This window comes from Vicugna pacos, chromosome 22 (assembly GCF_048564905.1).
Source record: "Vicugna pacos chromosome 22, VicPac4, whole genome shotgun sequence".
NCBI classification, from domain to species: Eukaryota; Metazoa; Chordata; class Mammalia; order Artiodactyla; family Camelidae; genus Vicugna; species Vicugna pacos.
Genome location: NC_133008.1, coordinates 30,838,957 through 30,856,877, shown reverse-complemented (window position 1 = coordinate 30,856,877; position 17,921 = coordinate 30,838,957). Strand labels below are relative to the sequence as shown.

Genomic DNA, 17,921 nt, shown 5'->3' with positions numbered 1-17,921 from the left:
CTGCTCGGTCCCAGAGTTAAAGGGGGAAATATGCATAATTTATATATACATATTATATATACATCCTGAGAAAATGATAAAGCAAAAGGGACAAGATATTAACATTGGGAAAACTGGGTGAAGGGTGTAGTCAGGAGTTCCTGGTACTGCTCTTGCAACTTTTCTGTAAGCTTGTAATTGTATCAACAAAGAAAGTCAAGGGAGGAGGGTAGAGCTCAGTTGTACAGCATGTGCTTAGCATGCACCGGGTCCTGGGTTCAATACCCAGTACCTCCATTAAAAATAAATAAGTAGGTAACTTAATAACCCCCCCAAAAAAGGTAAATTAAAAAATAAATTATTTTTTAAAATTTACCGTTGAAAGATGAGATTTACATACCCAAATTGTTCTAGAGGGAAACATTTTCCTTTAAAAAAGTACAATGACCAGCCCATCTGGGTTTCAGCCCTGCAGACTCTGCCAGGCAACTGGGATGGTGAGTCGTGCTAATCGAGTGTCATCTTTTAAACGGAAATTTTAACTAATTTACTGTAAATAAAATTAGGCATCCATTTCCTCAGTCTCAGTAGCCATGTTTCAATAGCTGCTCGGACAGCAGAGCTCAAAGGAGAGCAGGATCTGAAGCCACGGTAACAGAGATGTCCATCACCGACCTAACTCAGCTTATGATTAAGAACGGAAGGGGTCGTGGAGACAGGCATTAGTTGGATGGAGTGAAACCCTCGTCATCTTGTCCACCCCTGCAAATCCATGGAGACCACTGGTTGTCAAACCGGAATGGCCAGACCGGCTGCAGCAGCGCCCCCTGCCCCCAGCTGGCTAGAAATGCAAATTCACAGCCCCACCCCTGACTTCTCCACCAGAAACTCCCAGGCTGGAGCCCGGGCACCTGCGTTTTAACAACTGCCCCTCCCCCCAAGTGATTCTGATGCACGCACAATTTTAAAAATCACTGACTTAAAGATATGATAGTAAATACCCTAAGAAAAAGAGGACTAACAAACAGCAGACACCAGGGGACCCCCCCCCAAGACCCAGCCGGTGATGGTCATTTGTTGAGTAGTGTTGATTTACAATATTTATGTTAGTTTCAGGTGTACAACATTGTGATTTTTTACAGATTGAACTTCATTAAAAGTTATTACAAAATAATGGATTTATTTTATGTTAAAAACAATGTCAGTGTACTTTTTTGATGGAACATTTTTTTTAAGTATCCATAGACACTAGATAATAGAAAAGTGGATAAACAAACTGAAGGGCCATGATCCCCACCTGGCACAGCGACCCAGGCCCTGTGACTCTGTGATTCTGGCGTTCTGAAATCAGTTCTGGAGCTTGGCAACCCAGAGGCCAATGAAGGCAAGCTGACATCCAGCCACCAGAAGACCCCTTCTTAGAAGGAAGAAGTTCCTGCCACCATGAATCCCCTAATTTAAAAGTTTTCCCACTAGGAGGATGTGGAGGACTGGATGAAGAAGTTGTGGTATATTTATACAATGGAATACTATTCAGCCATAAAAAAGAATAAACTAATTCCATTTGCAGCAACATGGATGATCTGGAGATCATCGTTCTAAGTTAAGTAAATCAGAAACAGAAAGAAAAATACCATATGATATCACTCATATGTGGAATCTAAAAAAAGAAAAGACACTAATGAACTTATCTACAAAACAGAAACAGACTCGCAGACATAGTAAACAATCTTATGCTTACTGGGGGGAAGGGGGGTGGGGAGGAATAAATTTGGGAGTCCCAGATTTGCAAATATTAACTACCATATATATAGATAAAAAACAAATTTCTTCTGTATAGTACAGGGAACTATATTCAATATCTTATAAGAACTAATGAACATGAAAAAGAATATATGTATGTGTATGCATGACTGGGACATTATGCTGTACACTGGAAATTCACACATTGTAACTGACACATTATAACTGACTATCCTTCAATTAAAAAAAAAAGTTTTCCCACTGGGAGGATGTGGAGCAGCTGGGCCATCCTTGCACACTACTGGTGGGAATGGAAAAGTTAAGGGTCACATAGTCATCACGTGATCACAAAACAAAACAAAACAAATGTCCACCAGTGGATGAAGGGCTAAACTAAACAAAATGTGGTCCCTCCCTGCAGTGGAATAGTACTAGGCCATAAAAAGGAACCAAGTACTGAAACAGGCAAAAACAGAAATGAACGTCAAAAAGGATGCTCAGTGAAAGAAGCCAAATGCAAACGATTACAAACCCTATGAATCCATTTATATGACATTTCTAGGAAAGGAGACTCCTATGGAGACAGAAGGCTATGGATGGGAGGGAGGGATTGATTCAAAACTGACGAGAGGGACATTTCTGAGATGAGGGAAATGTGCTAGAATTGGATTGTGGTGATGGTTGTACAACTGGACGAATTTACTATAAATCATGGAACCCTGTGCTTAAAACGGGTCAACTCGTTATATAAATTATGCTTCAGTGAAGCTGTAATAAAACACCTTCCCGGGAGAGGGCGCCAGAGACCACAAATTCAGTTCAGAACCAGCCTGGAGGATGGTCCCAGGGGGAGCGTCCATATGAAGCAAAAAGTATAAATTGGGATGAAGAGACACTTTGGGGTGGATGTGACAAGGGGCCAGGGCTGGACCACTGAAAGACAACCTGGCCAGCCGTGAGGGGGAGGCGTCAGAGCAGGGAGCGCCTCCTGGGGGGCCACCTGGGACCCCCACCTGAGACCCAGCCATCTAAGGAAAGTAAGCTCCCACAAATGCACTTGGGTGAACACAAGTGTCACCCACACAGCCATCCTTTCAGCTACACACGGACAGGGTGGACAAGGAAGAATTAAATAAAACCAAAAGATCACGGGGGTGGTGGGTAGAGTTACAGGAGCCAGAGAGGAAAAGGGATGGGGTCTCCCTGAGAAGAGATTTTCAATTGAGCTCTGCTTGGCAGAAGGTGTTCGCTGTAAAGAAGGGAACAAGAAAGAGAACGTGGATGAATGCTCACCAGTGACCCAACATTGAACCAATGAAGCCACCCTCAGATTTCTGACCTCCAGAACCTGTCTGAGAGGCACTGAGTTTGGGGGCACTTTGTTACAGCAATAACTAATACCTCTGGATTTCTTTAGAAGCTCCAGGTCCAGGAGATCCTAAACCCACTTCTGGGATGGATACACCTTCTTTCAAGCTTGGGTCCACGGGGTGGCCCGACCTAATCACTACGCAGACAGTTCAATTGTGGGGAGTTACTTTAGATCTGAGCATTAGCGTGTAATGGGTGAGTATATATCCTGAGTTCAAATGCCAGCTTCATGACATAGTAACTGCAGGACGCTGGGCAGGTCAGTTAACCTCTCTGAACCTCAGTTTCCTCCTCTGTAGAGTGGGAATATCAGGTCATGGAGCGGGGTGCTATAGTTACTTAATTTTTCTTTTGAGCCTTGTAGAGGGCAGAATTGTGTCCCCTGTAAACATACATTTAAGTCGGAACCCCTGGTAGCATGGAATGGGAACTTATTTGGAAATAGGGTCTTTGCAGATGTAATTAGTTAAGATGAGGTCACACTGGAGTAGGGTGGCCCCAAATCCAGTGACTGATGTCCTTATAAGAAGAGGGAAATTTGGACACAGAGGCGGCCACATGAAGCTGAAGGCAGAGACTGAAGTAACGCATCTACAAACCAAGGACGCCGAGGACGCCCGGCCGGCACCACCAGAAGCTGGAAAACGCAGGACAGACTCTTCAGAGCGAGCACAGCCCTGCCTGCCAGAGCTTTGATTTTGGACTTCCGGCTCCCAGGCTGACCGTGAGAGAATGAATTTCTGTTGTTTTAAGCCACTGGGTTTGTGGTTGTTACATCAGCTCCAGGAAAGGACTGCAAAACTCCACCAGGTGGCAGAAAGCAAAGCTTAATCAATTCTGGGTAATTGGATAAATTCTCTTTTCCTGGGGCCAGGGGAAGTTCAAGGGGATCCACCTGGCGTCAGGAGTGGGGGCAGCTGCGGGCTTCGGAGCATGGAGCGTGTCTCGGCCCAGCCAGCATCTTTGCAGGGCCTGTCCTCCTGCGCCTTTGGTCATTCGTCTGTTGCCTGGACGTGAGGGCCCTTCTCCCTACAGGCTTTCTGTAGGTTCACTCTCACTTGTGTCGCTATTGTCTCTTACCCACGTGGACCACTGGGAAGTTCTGAGGATGGGAGAGAGAATGTGGGGGTGGGGGTGGGGTTTGAAATCTGTCGCTACCTCCCAGCTGTCACCTGCCTGTGGTCACTCGACCGCCCCCTCTCCACCCTGGGCTTTCTCTTGAGCCCCCTGCCTGGTCCACTCCCAACCCAGGTGACCCTGGGACCTCTGAGTGGCTGGGTCTGAGGTCTCCCGGGTGGGCCTAGGGAATTCCAAAGCTTTGGAAAAGCAAACCCATTTTGTCTCGAACTTTCACCAGACCTTTGATTTCCAAATAAACCACAACTCAAGAGCCAAGGAAGAAATCTTTGCTTCCTCCTTTCCCAGCTGCTGCGCCATTGCTCCCCTTCCTGCGGGCTCAGGCTTGGGGAGGTGGCCTGCCTGCCTCCCAGGCTCAGCAAGCAGGGGATAGTAAAAGGAAGAACCGAGGGTTGAGCCCACACCTTGAAAATGGCAACTATTTACCCCACGCCCACATGCATGCAGGGGGTTTTTGACAAATGAGGATGGATTGGCTGCTATAAAACCTGATTTCTGCACAGACCTATGCATTTTTCTTTTTAAAGAACCTCTGTGGATCACTGGATCTGCACTGTCCAGTGGAACTTTCTACGATGGTGGGAAGGTTCCAGATCTACCCTGGGCAGTGTGGAGCAGTCGTCCCCAGTCACGTGTGGCTGCTGAGCAACAACTGACATTTGGCCAGTGCACCAAGGAACTGAGTTTTAAATGTTGTTTCATTTTAATTCATTTTAATTTAACCCCAGGTACCCAGCGGACACCGTAGGAGACAAGACAGCCTCGGATACACTGGTGTGGCCAGCTGACCGTGTACAACCAGATAGGAGGCGAGCCAAGCACAGAGGGAGGTCACTAGTGGGCTGAACCGTACATAAAATACACGTCAGTGAAGGGCCAGTTGAGGGATCGTGGGTGAAGACTTACTTCTTCAGCCCTCACTTTCTCCTCCATAGACAAGCCACAAAACCCAATTTATGTTTACATGATAACCTCTGGGGGGGGCTATGCACCCTCCCAGAGCTAAACCTTCAGTGGCCTGTTCCCCTCCCACAGCCCCCACCCCGTGACAAAGCCCAGTGTGGGCGATAGGTGGGGGGAGGGCTCTCTGGTTCCTGTGGATCCGAAGCTGGCACACCCACCCAGGCGCCCAGGGCCAGGCACAGGCCTGTGTGAGAATCCCAGCAGCATTACGTGAATTTTGCACACAGCAGGGTCTAGGGCCATGGAGATTACAAGATTATCTTCCACATAAACCAAAACTTGGAGAAAAATAAGAAAGAGAGAATGGAGGCCACCCTGAGTGGTGACCTCTGGGCCAGTGTGACAGTGATGGACCCAGCCAGGGGAGAGACTGTCCCTAGCCCAGGAGGGAACAGCCAGGGCCAAGGTTCTGGGCACTGACCCTTTCACATAGGGAAACTCGGCACTGACCCTTTCACATAGGGAGCAGGCATTTTGCACCAGACCAAAACACACACCCCTCTGACAGTGTCCCAAGCCTTGAATACCCACCACTCTTCCCCTCTTGGCCTTGAACCTGAAAAACTATACCAGCCTCAAGGCCTTTGCAGTTCCTGCTTCTGGTTCTCAGGTTTCTCAGATCCTCTGCCCCTGGACTTGGACGGCAGCTGGGAAAATTCGCTGATAAAATGCACAGCCTGGAGCTTGGCTGATAGGAAGCCTGAATAAAAAGGAGCCTGCTAAGTTTTCCCCAAGAAAGGGGCTTGAAGTTCCGTTTGCACTGCACGTTATTTAATATTGAGGAGAACGTTCTTAGCCCATATCTATGGATTGGGGTGAGAGGGCTGATCTCCCCCACTTCCATTCCCAGCCCCACCCCTAGTCATGGGCCACTCCTGGGCAAGACTAAAAATCATCAGGCTTCTCACCAAACAAGCCAACTACGCGCCGCTCAGCCCCTCCCCAAGTTGCACCCTCTGACCTCAACCCCCTTGTTTTTCTGAATATCCTGATTCCTGCCAGGACCCCAAACTGCCTCCGACTCTGCACGCTGCCCTTCCACGCAGCGGGACCGCAAGGGTTAAGCGGCAGCTCCAGGCGCGTTGATTGACGGCCCGGCCGGCGGCTGGGGAGAGCCGACCAATCAGCGACGGCGACCGCGGCCCACGTGGGCACGCGGCCTCGCAATTGGTCAGCGCCGCCGGCGGCCGCCCGCGAAGCCCGAGCCCACGTGCAGCTGCTGCTCCTTCATTGACCGGCTTCGTGGTGCAGGTGGCGGGGGGGGGGGGGGGCGGGTCCGGGGCGGGGGGCGGGGTCAGGGCGGGGCGGGGCGGGGCCCGATGGGTCAATTGGCCCCTGGGGATAGGGGGAGGTGCATCCTCTAGGCCTGAACTTGGCTGACCCTCGCGGCTTCCTCCTTGCTCCTCCAGGACCACCATCCTAAGGGAGGCGGGTAGGCCCACCGGCCTCCTGGAGGACCCCAGGGTCCCTGGGCTGGCAGAGTCCCTCAGCTGGAGGGGTGCTAAGGGGCAGAAGCGAAGTCAAGAAGGGGCTGGGTGCCACAGAAGTGATTGGAGTAGAGAAAGGTCTCTTTTCTCCTGTCTGAGCAATTGCTACTAATTCACCTGGCCAACTCTTACTTATCCTTCAAAACCCCTTTCCAAATGACGTTCTCCCGTGATTTGGGAAGTTGTCTCACAACTAAGGTTGAGCTTTGGCATGCTTCTCTAGGGCTCCCCTAGCCCTGGCTGCTCCTGGCAGTAAGTGTATGTGTTCGGCACCATTACGACCCACCTCATAGGGCGAGGCCCCAGCGGTCCCTACAATTATTCAGCGAGGCTGGAAGCACCAGAGTGTTGGATGAATGAACACACGATGTAGCAGTGCTGTGCAGTGGGGTGCTGGCGGTCAGGGAGGGGCCGGGGGGGCCGGGACTGGGTCCTGGAGGGGAGACCACAATGGGCGGTGGGAGAGGGTGGGGAGGGGCTGGTTTTGCCCCTGCCACTGCCCAGCCTTCTGCACTCATGTTCTGCCATTTCCTTGCTACTTGTAGGGTCCTGGCTACAGTCCTTGTGACCAATGCCTGAGGATGACCTCTTGGGTCCATCGCAGCCCCACAAGGAGTTCCCTCAAAGGATGGCGAGGCCCCCAGGAACTTTGGTGAGGAGGGCATGGTGTGGCAGCAGCCCCTCGGGGGAGGGAGAAGAGGCTGGGCTTAAATCTAGTTCTGCTCCTGAGGGAGAGACTTGGGTGGTGTGGCCAGGCCTTTAAGCTGGGGACACCATCTCCTCACACTGTTAAGGCATTTTCTTTTTTAAATTAAACTTATCACCTAGGTGATAAAACATAGGCCTACATCATATATTGAGTTAATGTTTTACAAGCAAATGCCCCCTCCCCACCACCACACCACTACTTCCCAGAGAAGACCATTGCTAACACTTCTGGGCTGGGGAAGGCAAACTTCTTCGGTACAGGGCCAGAGAGTAAATATTTTCAATTGAGGCCAAGACGTAAAATGGAAGATATCCTGTAGGTACTTAAGTGATAAGGGAGCACGTGACCTTCAGGACTCAGGAGGCCCCGCCCCACCCTCTTCAGGCTGCTTGAGGCTGTGCGCTGTTTTTGGGGATGCTGGGAGGCTGCGGGTTTTCTTGATCCCTCCTTGACCTCTGCAGGTTCATCCTGAGGCCAGCCTCCCCGAGGCCAGCCTCCCAGCCCAGAGCTATCGGGGCGCCCTGGAGCAGCTCCAGCAGCAGTTCCCCAGGTGTGGGCAGTCCTGGGGGAGGGGCGGGGCGAGGGCGGGAGGTCGCCCTGTGGCAGGACAGAATTCCGTCCTCTACCACCTCCAAGACCCCAAAGACAGGACCAGTAAGCGGCTGGAGTGCGGGGCGGCTGTACTGAAGGCCAAAGCCAAAGGAAAGGAACCCCAGTAATATCAATGCTGGCTTTCACTTACATTTTTGATTTTTTATTGTCGAGTGTGAATTTGCTTGTATTCAGTTCTATTTTGGAAAATACCACATTAACAACATATTCATCTTGAAGCCACCTTTAGTGTGGCACCTGGAAAGGACTGGCTCACTTGCTGGAGCTGCCCTGTTGGGGGCTGGGGACAGGGCACATTCTGGGGAAGGGTCTGGAGGCCTCCTCTTCCAGTGGGGTCTGCCTTCCCTGGCAGGTTCCCCACGCACTTGACGACACAGATGGAGAGCGCTTGCTGCTCGGTGAGCCCCGCCCCAAGCCAGGCAGCCCCACGCCCCCCCATCCCACCCTAGGCAGCCCTTCAGGAACCGCCTGGAAAGGCCGCTCTGTTTGGCCTCAGGAGCCAGGCTTGGGGACACTCTCCTCTACTTTCTTTTGCTTTACGCAGGTGAATTAACCCACTGAGCCCCCGCTTCATGTGAATTTTTGTTAGTTAATAAAAACCTTGCTGTGAAAGCGAGTAATTCCATATTTAAGTTAAGATGTTTCTTCGGGCCACAGTTGGTCAGTTAGGGCTACAACACAAGACAGGAGTCCCTGCCCTTCAGGAGTGTGTGTTCTAGTGTGTGCTGTCTTCTAGAACCTTCCATGATGATAGGAATGTTCCACATCAGTAGGGTCCAGTATGACACCCGCTAGCCACATGTGGTTATTGAACACTTATAAGGAGCTGAATTTTAATTGATTTAAACTTAAAGAGCCACATTTGACTAGTGGTTACCTCAGTGGACCAGATAGCTCTAAGGGAAGGAGAGAGACAAGTAGAGAAATGAGATTCTCAAAATGTAAGTGCTAACACGAAAGGAGAAGGTGATGGAGTGAAAGTGAGTAAAGATTTTGAGCTATTGTAGTCAGGAAGGGCTTCTTGGAGGAAGAGACATTCAAGTAAGACCTGGAAGAGAAGATATTCTGCCCAACCTAGAGAGAACAGGGAAGGTCGTGCAGGCAGAGGGTACAGCATGTGCAAAGGTCCTGGGGCATGACCATGCCTGGGGGTCGGAGGCCCATGTGACTGGAGCAGTGTGGGGGAGGGAGGGGGCAGGTCATGCAGGGCCTATTCAGAGGCCTTTGACCTTCAAATCATGTCATTTCATAAAATGAAAGCCAGGGGTCTCCCTCATTACCTCCCACTCGGAGTGTGGTAGGTGGTATCTCATTTGATGAGAGCAGGGACCAGAGAGGTGGCACAGCTTGCCCAGGGTCACACAGCCAGGGAGAAGCACCCTCAGCATTCAGTCCTGCACTCTTGTCAGCTTCTGTCGACCAACTCCCAGTGTGATTTCTGTTGTCCCTTTGCAGTTCCAGAAGATTCAGCAAGGTCTCCAGGAACATCACAAGCAGGTGAACAAGGGACCAGGAGTTTGGTGGGGGAGGGCTGCCCCTCCTTGCAAGGCAGGAGGAAGGCAGTAAGAGGGAGGAGGGGACAGGGCAGGTCGTGCAGGGCCTGTGGGCCTCGGGGAGGACGTGGGCTTTTATCCCCAGGGAGGTGGGAGCCCTGGAGGGCTGTGGGCAGAGGAGGGTGAGACCTAACATGAAATACCCAGGGTATCCGTGGGGCCCCACAAATCAGGAGTGCAAACCCGCGCTCTCTGAGCCTCTTGCCTCCTGGCCCGCTGACCAGTGCCTGTGTGGCTGGACAAGGCCAGGGGCCTGTCAGCATGTTGCAGGTTAGTCACCTCTGCTCCGAAGGGGCTGTTATGTGCCAGGCACGGCCGGATGCGGTCTCCATGTGTCTGCGATTCTCAAGGGCCTGGCTTACACTTGCGGGGAGGGGGGGTGCGCAGCCTGCACCGGGGGCCCAGCTCCCAGCCCCCGGCGCCTTGCCCGAGCTGAAGCATGACTTCCTCCCCTGCCTGTCCTCCCGCCACCTGGCCCCTTTCTCCTGGGCGCTGGCAGGACTTTCTGCCTGTGCCAGATGTGACTGGCAGAGGGCCAGGGCTGTGTCTGCGACTTAGCAGGGCCTGGGGTGGGTAGCTCAGGGATCAGGGGAAGACAGAGGGGCGGGGGCCAGGAAGCAACCAGAACACGGTTATTCATTCAACAGATATTTATCCATCACCTTCTTGCCAAGTGCTGTTATAGGCGCCAGGGAAATAGCGAAGGAGAACACAGACAGACCGCTGCCCTTGGGGTGAGAGGACCTTGGTAAACAGAAGTGTCAGGTGGTGAGGGCTGGGCTAGGTGGGGGCAGAATTGAGCAGTCCTAAGGGGATGTGGGGGACCGAGGTGGGAGTGGGTTGCAATTCAGGATGGTCGGGGAAGGCTGGCTGAGAAAGTGATATTTGGGTAGACTCTGGAAGGAGATCAGAGAGGGAGTGTGGATGTCTGGAATGAGGAGTAGGCCAGGCAGAGGGCACGACTCGTGCAAAGTCCCTGAGGCAGGACTGGGCCTGCCATGTTGCAGGGACGTTGAGGAGGCCCGTGTGGCTGGAGCAGAGTGAGTCAGGCGGAAAGAGGGAGAAGGTGAAGAGCAGGCAAGGGACTAGGCGGTCTTGCAGGGCCTTGTGGGCTGTGGGGGGACTTGCGCTTTTACCCTAAGGGAGGCAGGGGCCCTGGAGGGCTGTGGTCAGAGGAGGGGCCGGGCCTTGTTCAGGTGCTCGCAGGTGCCCTCTGGTGGCCGCTGTAGGGAGGATGGACAGCTGGGGGCCAGAACAGGAGTTGAGGACTGGTTAGAGCCGTCCAGGTGTGGGATGCTGGACGCTGCGGAGGCCTGGTGGTGAGGAGCAGTCACGCTGTGGATGTTCTTTGGGAGGAAACTGACAGCCCTTGCTGAGTATCGAGGCGTAAGGGGAAGAGGAGGGTCCAGGAAGGTCTCTACCCAGCATCCCGGCCCCCCACAGAAGGCCCCAGGTGATGATTCCTGGCTGAATTGTGTTTCCGCACAGACCATCTCCCCCTCCCCTGTTTCCTGCTCCTTGTTTTCCAGCCTTCTTGCTGTGCGGTTAAAATCCCGGGCAGCAGCGGGGGTGGGGGGGTGGGGGGGGTGGGGGGGGCCTGCTCCCCAGCCGCCTGCCTGCCTGCCTGCACACCGCTCTCCCCAGGGAGGGCCGGCTCGCAGGCAGGAGGGAGCAGCACTTTTCATGCTGAGTGCATTAAAGTGCCAGTAAATTGCGCATTAACGAGCCAGGGCGAATTGGGGAAGGCTCCCCTGGGCCTTGTACTGCTGGGAGGCCCAGCTGGGGAATCCATCACTGGCTGCCCTGGGAGGCAGCAGCCTTGAGTGCTCAGGGAGGGGTCCTACATCACAGCCTCTCCGTCCACCCTCCTGTTGGCCCCCACCCACCACGGGCAGTGGGTGGGACCAGGCTGCCAGGGGAGGCAGATTAACACGGCTGGCCCCCATGTCTCCTGACTTTGGGGAAATTGGCTTTGATTCCTGAGCCTCAGTTTTCTCATCTGCAGAATGGGAACGCCAGTAGTGCCTGTTGAACATAACAGACAGCCACGGCGCTTATACTGCGTCTCTTGAGCAATTCTTTCTCTCTGTGAATCAGAGCATTTCCCCAGGGTTCTGGCATCCACCATGGAGGGGCCTGTGCAGTCATAAGACCATGGCCACCACCTCCAGAGCCATAGGCCAAAGATAAATCCATGTTCTCTTCTTCAACAGGACACGCGTGGCTATTTAAATTTTAATTGGCATCAGCCGAGGTCACTGTTCACATTTCAATCTCTCAACAGCGACCACCCTAGACAGGCAGGTCCAGAACATCCCTGGTGGCACTGCGTTTTGCCTGCCTGGGCCGAATGTAGCTGCACACACATACCTTCCACAGAGCCCCCTACCGGGCTGAAAAGGGGGGTCTCCCTGTGGCAGACGGGCCGCTCTGGCAGGGAACTTCCTGTCTTGCTTGGTGCGTGTCCTCAGCCGTGGGCCGGGCCGTCTAGAAACCACTGCCTTTGTTCCTACTGTTTGTGCTGGCTGCGGCGGCAGCCCCCGGCCCCACCTGGCGACTGAGCCTTGAAACGTGGCCGCCGGGACTGGAGGGATGCGTTTGGAATTGTATTTGACGTTTAAATAGCCAGGCACGCTGTGCGGGGAGGCACCGTCTAGTGGAAGGAGAGGTTCCAAGCAGAGTACGCGTGTCTGCGGGCGGTGGAGAAGGGCCGCGGAGTGGGGGTGGGAAGGTGCCCCTTCTTGAGGAACAGACAGGCAGGCCGCCTGCTGGGAGGAGGGGCAATGAAATGCAGGGTGCTTTCCGCCCCCTTAGAAACTGTTAACTTAAATCTGGAATTGGCAGTAGTCACCTGGCTCCACCTGCCACACAAGCGAGGCCCCCCAGCTGCCCTGTCGCCAGCCCCGCTACCGAAGAGGGACCCATCGGCGTCTTAGGACCTGTGCAAGGTTTAAACAAATCCAAATGTCGTCCCCACACAGGGGGACATGCCTACACACAGCTTTGCTTCTTGAAGCCCTTTTAAGCAAGGGCTGGCGTTCAGCTGTGCTTTTCAAACATCCCAAGACAAGCAGCTGGGCTGCGAACCCCGATCTGACTTGACTTTCTGCCACACGGTCCTGGTGACTGGTGGGCATTAGGGCTGGATTTTATCACCCGAGGTCAAGGCTGGCTTCTGGGCGCCAGGAGTTTGTTTTAAGCTAGGTGTGGTTCGGAGGGCTGGCATGATCACGAATCCACCCAAGGACGGTCCAGGGAGGTGGGGTGTCCCTGGGGACTCTGGCTCGTAGGAGGGGACGCAAGCCCAGGCCTGTCCGATGACAAAGCTTTGGCCGGGTGGCGTCCCCCCTCTGGGCGGAGGACTTCCTGCGGCTCCTGGGAGCCTGCAGCCGATCCCTGGGCTTGCAGCAGGGGGAGGTGGCTCCCGGGGCCTCGAGGAGGGAGGGGGCGGGCTCGGGACTCGGGACACATCCTCATGTCCCTCGTGACATGTTCTTCCAGCACCAGGGGAGCCAGGTGTCCTCTGGTGAGCAGGCCAGCCAGGGCTCCCAAGGGCCGGCCAGCCCCGAGGCCTCCCGGCACGCAGGGGTCAGGACCCTGCAGCCCTCCAGTCTCCAGGGGCCCAACTTCGAAGACACCATGGCCACGAGGTCCTCCGACTGGCTCCAACAGCCCCCTGGCATGGACGACGAGGCCGACCTCGACCTAGATGTGCGGCTGTCCTGGGACTCGGAGCCCCGCTTGTGGCAGGATGTTCTGACTGAGGAACTCTGGCGGACCTTTGCTGGGACCCAGGAGAAGGAGAAACGCCTGGGCCTCAGGAGTGAGTCTCCCTGCGGGCGAGGGGAGGAGGGGCTCGGGCCACACGGGGGGGCGGCCAGGGCTAAACTTGGATGCCCTGCCATCTCCCACTCTGTCCTCTCCTCCCTCCCGTTGGCATAGCGACAGACCAGGCGCCAGGGCTGGTAAGTAACTGGAATCCTCAGTACCCAGAGGGGTGAGCTGCTGGGCTGGGTGTCGTCCGGCCTGTCTCCCAGGCTGGGACGCGTGGGTTCCTGTGGGATGGGCCCACCTCCTCCACCTCAGCCCTTGGATACCCTCAGAGGACTCCGGATTGTGCCAGAGCCTGTCCGCAGCTCTGCCTGGACGGGAGGATGGACTTCAGACCATTGGAGAGTCCCAACCACACTGTCTGGACCCTCCTAACGTGTTCTGGTTCTAAGACTGACCCTGGACAGGTCCTTTGGTCTGAACCAATCTCCCTAACTCCCGCGGGCAGGAAAGCCAGAACCCAGGACCACGACGCCTGGGAGTGGAAGTACTTAACGAGGACACTCTGGGTAATCCTGATGTGGGGAGGGCAGCCTGCCCCAGGAGCAGGGGGATGCCTGCCTCTGATCCACTCGTGTCTCTGCCCAGTTCTCAGCCTACCTAAGCCCTCCCCCAGCAGCTGTGAGGGCTCCAGAGAAGAGAGCACAGGACGGGGCGCTGTAGCCCAGGGGGTGTCCTCCCACGCGGCTCGGGTGAGACCCGGCACCCCATGTGGAGGCGGGGGGGGGCGGCTTGGGGCCGGAGGAGGATGTGGCTTAGCTGTGATCTCATCTGCCTGCAGGAGGCTGCCGGGAGAGCGGATCAATTTCTGAAGCCCATGTAAGTTTCTGCACTGCCCCTCCTCCCTGTGGAGTGTGGGTACCTCTGTGCCCGGCAGGAAATGGGGATCGGAGGTGTAGGTGTGTCTTCCTTCTTCCCTATCACCAAGGTGCTGTCCTCAGTAACTGCAGCTTGAGGGGTCTGGGTAGAGAAGTGTGACTCAAGTTATAATTACACCAGCATCACTGCCCCTCCCCACATAACCAGCTTTGAGTTCAAGGGCTTTGGGGAAGGAACTCCCATGGAGTGGGAAGGGAGGGGGGCTGTGTCAGAGCTGGATGCAGGCACTCCCAACCTTGTGGTCTGAGGCTCGGGGAGCCCAGACTGGGGAGAAGGTTTCCTGGAGGAAGGGGCATAATTGTTAGGACCTTGAAGGATGAGTAGGAGTTTGCTGGGATAGGGCAAAGCATTCCAGGCAGAAGGGAGCAGTGTTTGGTTATGGGAGAAGGGGAATACTTGGAGGGGTGTGGATAGGACCTTAGGGAAGTATGGAGGAACCCCCAAATCTGAAAAAGAACCAAGCCCTTGTGGGGCTTGGTAGGTGACCCCCTCTGGGTAGAGAGGCTTGCAGGCAGGCTGGTGACCCTGGGGCTCCTCCTCCCAAGATGCTGGGATCCTGAGGACTTTGAAAGCACGAGTAATAGGCCTGATGCCTTGCCCTGGCAACCCAAGAAGCTGGCCGTCCCACACCAAGTGGAGAAGAAGCGGAGGCTAGAACACGGGGATCCTGTGCTGGCCACGGCTGTCAGCAGCTTCACACGGCACGCCTTCACCTGTGGTAGGGGTGGCGTGAAGGTGTGGAGCCTGGTCAAGCAGGTGGTGGTGGCCTGGTATCCGGAGTGCTACCTGCCTGTACAGGTGAGGGTGGGGCTGGTGGGGGGCAGGACTTGTGGGCACCAGGAGAGCCTCTCTCAGGAGAGGAAGCTCACCCGAGGCTCCGCTCACCCCAGATTCCTGGGGCCTACCTGCGCACCTGCCTGCTGTTCTCAAATAGCACAGCCCTGCTGACGGGCGGCCACAACCTGGCCAGCGTGAGCCTGTGGGACCTGATGGCGCCTTCCCTGTACGTGAGAGCGGAGCTGCCCTGTGCGGGCCTCAGCTGCCAGGCCTTGGCTGCCAGCCCCGAGGACTGCCTGGCTTTTGCCGGCTTTACCAATGGCACCGTCAGGATCTGGGACCTGCGGAACCAGAGCGTGGTCAGGTGTGGCCTGGGGGTGGACAGGGTCATCCTGAGATCCCCTTCCCACTTTGACCCCTGAGCTGGGACCCAGCAGTCTCCAGCACAAAGCCCCTTTCCTCTGGGAACTCGCATTTGAGAGTTGAAGACCCGGGTTCAAATCTTGTCTGGGCTGTTTCCTCCAAGCCTGGTCATGGTACTTTTTGTCTGCCTCAGTTTTCCCATCTGTCATGTGGGTGTGACAGGCAGGTGGTGTCCCCAGAGTCTCAGCCCCGACCCCCCGCCCACCTCATGATGCCCTTTCCTGGCCAGGGACCTGCCGGGGCACTTGAACGGAGCCAAGAGCATCGCTGTCAAAGACCAGAACATCTGGACGGGGGGTCTGGACGCCTGCCTGCGGTGCTGGGACCTGAGGACCACCAGGGAGCCCCAGGAATACCCGTTTGAGGCTCAGGTGCGCAGGTGGAATGGGGCCTGCTCAGCCAGGAAGCGGCTGGGCTTGGATAGAGGAGGTGGGCGCTTCAGGGAAGGGTAGGAGGGAGCTGTGCCCCAAGTCTTAGTGATGCTGTAAAGGGAGGGACGTCCTCCCCGATCAGCTGTGTCCTCCTCGGATGATTTTGTGCTCTGTGTCAGGCATTCCTGTTCTTCTTCAGTCTCTGTGATAATCTCATCACATAGAGAGGACCACACTCATTTTGCAGATGAGCCAACCAAGGCCAAGAGGTGTAAAGTTGCTTGTTGGGGCCTGGCAGCCAGGAGCTGGGTGGGCAGTCAGCCCCCAGGGTGGGTGCCTGCGCTCCTGCCGCCTTTTGGGCCAAATGGGACTTGATCAGCTTTCTCCCTGCTGCCTGTTCCCCAGATAATGAGCCTGTCCCCAAGCCCCAAGGAGGACTGGGTGCTGGTGGGCACAGCCAATGGCCGGCAGTGGCTGCAGCCCACTCGGGGGGGCCAGAAGCGCATGGTGGGACGTAAGGATGGCACCATCCTTGGCCTGAAGTTCTCTCCACTTGGTGAGTGGCCAGGAGGGGGCAGGGGGAGTCCCCAGTGGTCCCCAGCCTCCCACAGTGCCCTGCATCACTCAGACGGACTCCACCCAGCCCTTTCTGACCCTTCCTGACCCCCCCCCGTGCCCTCATCAGCAGGAGCCACCCTCAGTGATACTCCCCACAGGGCCATGAGGGATGTGGGGTTCCCTGCTCCCCAGGGGTCTGGCCCTTAGCTGCCAGCTTCCCTGTGACCGGGTTCCCTCTGACTCCTCCCAGGCCATTGGTGGGTGAGTGTGGGGACAGACGGCCTGGTCAGCATCTACAGCATGCCCACAGGGACCTCGGTGGTCCAGGTATGGGGGTGGGGCCGGTGGGCGGTCGGTGCTCGTGTGTCCTGGGCGCTTAGGGGCTGAGCCCAGGGGTCCAGATGCGAGGGCACAAGAGGGACTATGTTTGAACTGATGGGCAGGTGTTAAGGGCAAGGACGGATGAGCCCCCTTGCTCTGCTCCCAACCCCCCCAGGTACCCGAGACGTCCTCCATCACGTGCTGTGATGTGTCCGCCAGCAACCACCTGATGGTCACGGGGTTCAGGGACCACGCTGTGGTGTATCAGATCGCGTACTGAGGGCACGCCACGGGCTGGGTGGGCACGGCTGGGCCTGTGATCTTGGTCACGTGTAATAAAGCAATTGGAAAAAGCTGACTGGGTGCTACGTCCTGCCCCTTGTCCCCTGGCCATCTCGTGGGGATTTGGAAGGACTTTGTCCAGCCTGGGACTTTGAGCCTTTCGAGTCCACATCCCCTGAGAATTTGATCAGAGCCACTGACCCCCCCCACCCCTAATCAGGGCAGGTGGACACAGAGACCTTCTTTCTTCCCGTGCCACAGCCCCTCTGCCCGTGTCCTGGAGGGCCATTTCCCAGCCACTGCCTGTGCCGTCCCAGGCATACAGTCCTCCGTCCTTCTCGAGATGCCTGGGTCCTGTTAGACCGGTGCTTCTCCCCCAGGGTGAGTCTAACCCCCAGGGGACACTGGGCCATGTCTGGGGACAAACGTGGCCATCACAGCCAGGAGTGCTCCTGGCATCAGGCGGGTGGGGGCCCAGGACGCCCCGAAGAGAGAGTTACGCTACAGCCCCAACACCAGCTGTGCCGCGGGGGGGGCGACTAGCTTACAGCAGGGGCCCTTGCGGGCCAGCGCCCTGCCCCTCCCCGTGGGGCCCACGTGCTCACCGCATCCCAGAGAGCACCAGTGGGTCTGGTTTCCATCACGGGAGAGTTGTCCTGCCTCCATCCACTGCCTTCAGAAACCTCTGGGCCTGACTGTTTCCAGCAGGGACCCTGCCCCCCTACCACCCGCTCCAGAAACTTCCCAGAGCTCTGGTTCACCCCCAAGCCCCCTCCAACCCATAGTCCTCGTGGCAGCCCACGTGAGCTTCCAGAACCCGGATCTGATGGCTTCACCTCCCCCACAGACCCCTCCCCAAATTGGGTTCACAATGCCATGGGCATTCTCTGCTTCAGCCTGAGCTGGAGTTGAGGAATACCCCTTC

The 17,921-nt window shown here is 55.7% G+C and overlaps 1 protein-coding gene across 3 annotated transcripts; it reads left to right on the top strand.

The window, feature by feature from the left end:
- The first annotated feature begins 7,271 nt into the window (after window positions 1-7,271).
- Window positions 7,272-17,009, top strand: TLE6 (TLE family member 6, subcortical maternal complex member). Of its 3 annotated transcripts, XM_015240976.3 has the most exons (13): window positions 7,272-7,332; window positions 9,457-9,498; window positions 13,056-13,377; window positions 13,497-13,519; window positions 13,834-13,894; window positions 13,974-14,077; window positions 14,167-14,204; window positions 14,810-15,062; window positions 15,155-15,405; window positions 15,694-15,835; window positions 16,241-16,391; window positions 16,644-16,720; window positions 16,890-17,009. In XM_015240976.3, the coding sequence occupies exons 1-13, from the start codon at window positions 7,309-7,311 to the stop codon at window positions 16,992-16,994; spliced, it is 1,593 nt and encodes a 530-aa protein (XP_015096462.2). In that variant the 5' UTR covers window positions 7,272-7,308; the 3' UTR covers window positions 16,995-17,009. The 3 variants fall into 3 exon arrangements, with proteins under 3 accessions (XP_015096462.2, XP_072803136.1, XP_031545587.2); XM_031689727.2 differs by lacking the exons at window positions 7,272-7,332; window positions 9,457-9,498 and adding an exon at window positions 10,228-10,288; XM_072947035.1 differs by lacking the exons at window positions 13,497-13,519; window positions 13,834-13,894.
- The last annotated feature ends 912 nt before the right edge of the window (window positions 17,010-17,921 follow it).

Coding starts and splice junctions, on each gene's coding strand:
- TLE6 (XM_015240976.3), top strand. CDS start 7,309: ATGGCGAGGCCCCCAGGAACTTTG. Junction 9,499..13,055: donor TCCAGGAACATCACAAGCAG/GTGAACAAGGGA, acceptor ATGTTCTTCCAG/CACCAGGGGAGCCAGGTGTC. Junction 14,078..14,166: donor TGTCCTCCCACGCGGCTCGG/GTGAGACCCGGC, acceptor ATCTGCCTGCAG/GAGGCTGCCGGGAGAGCGGA.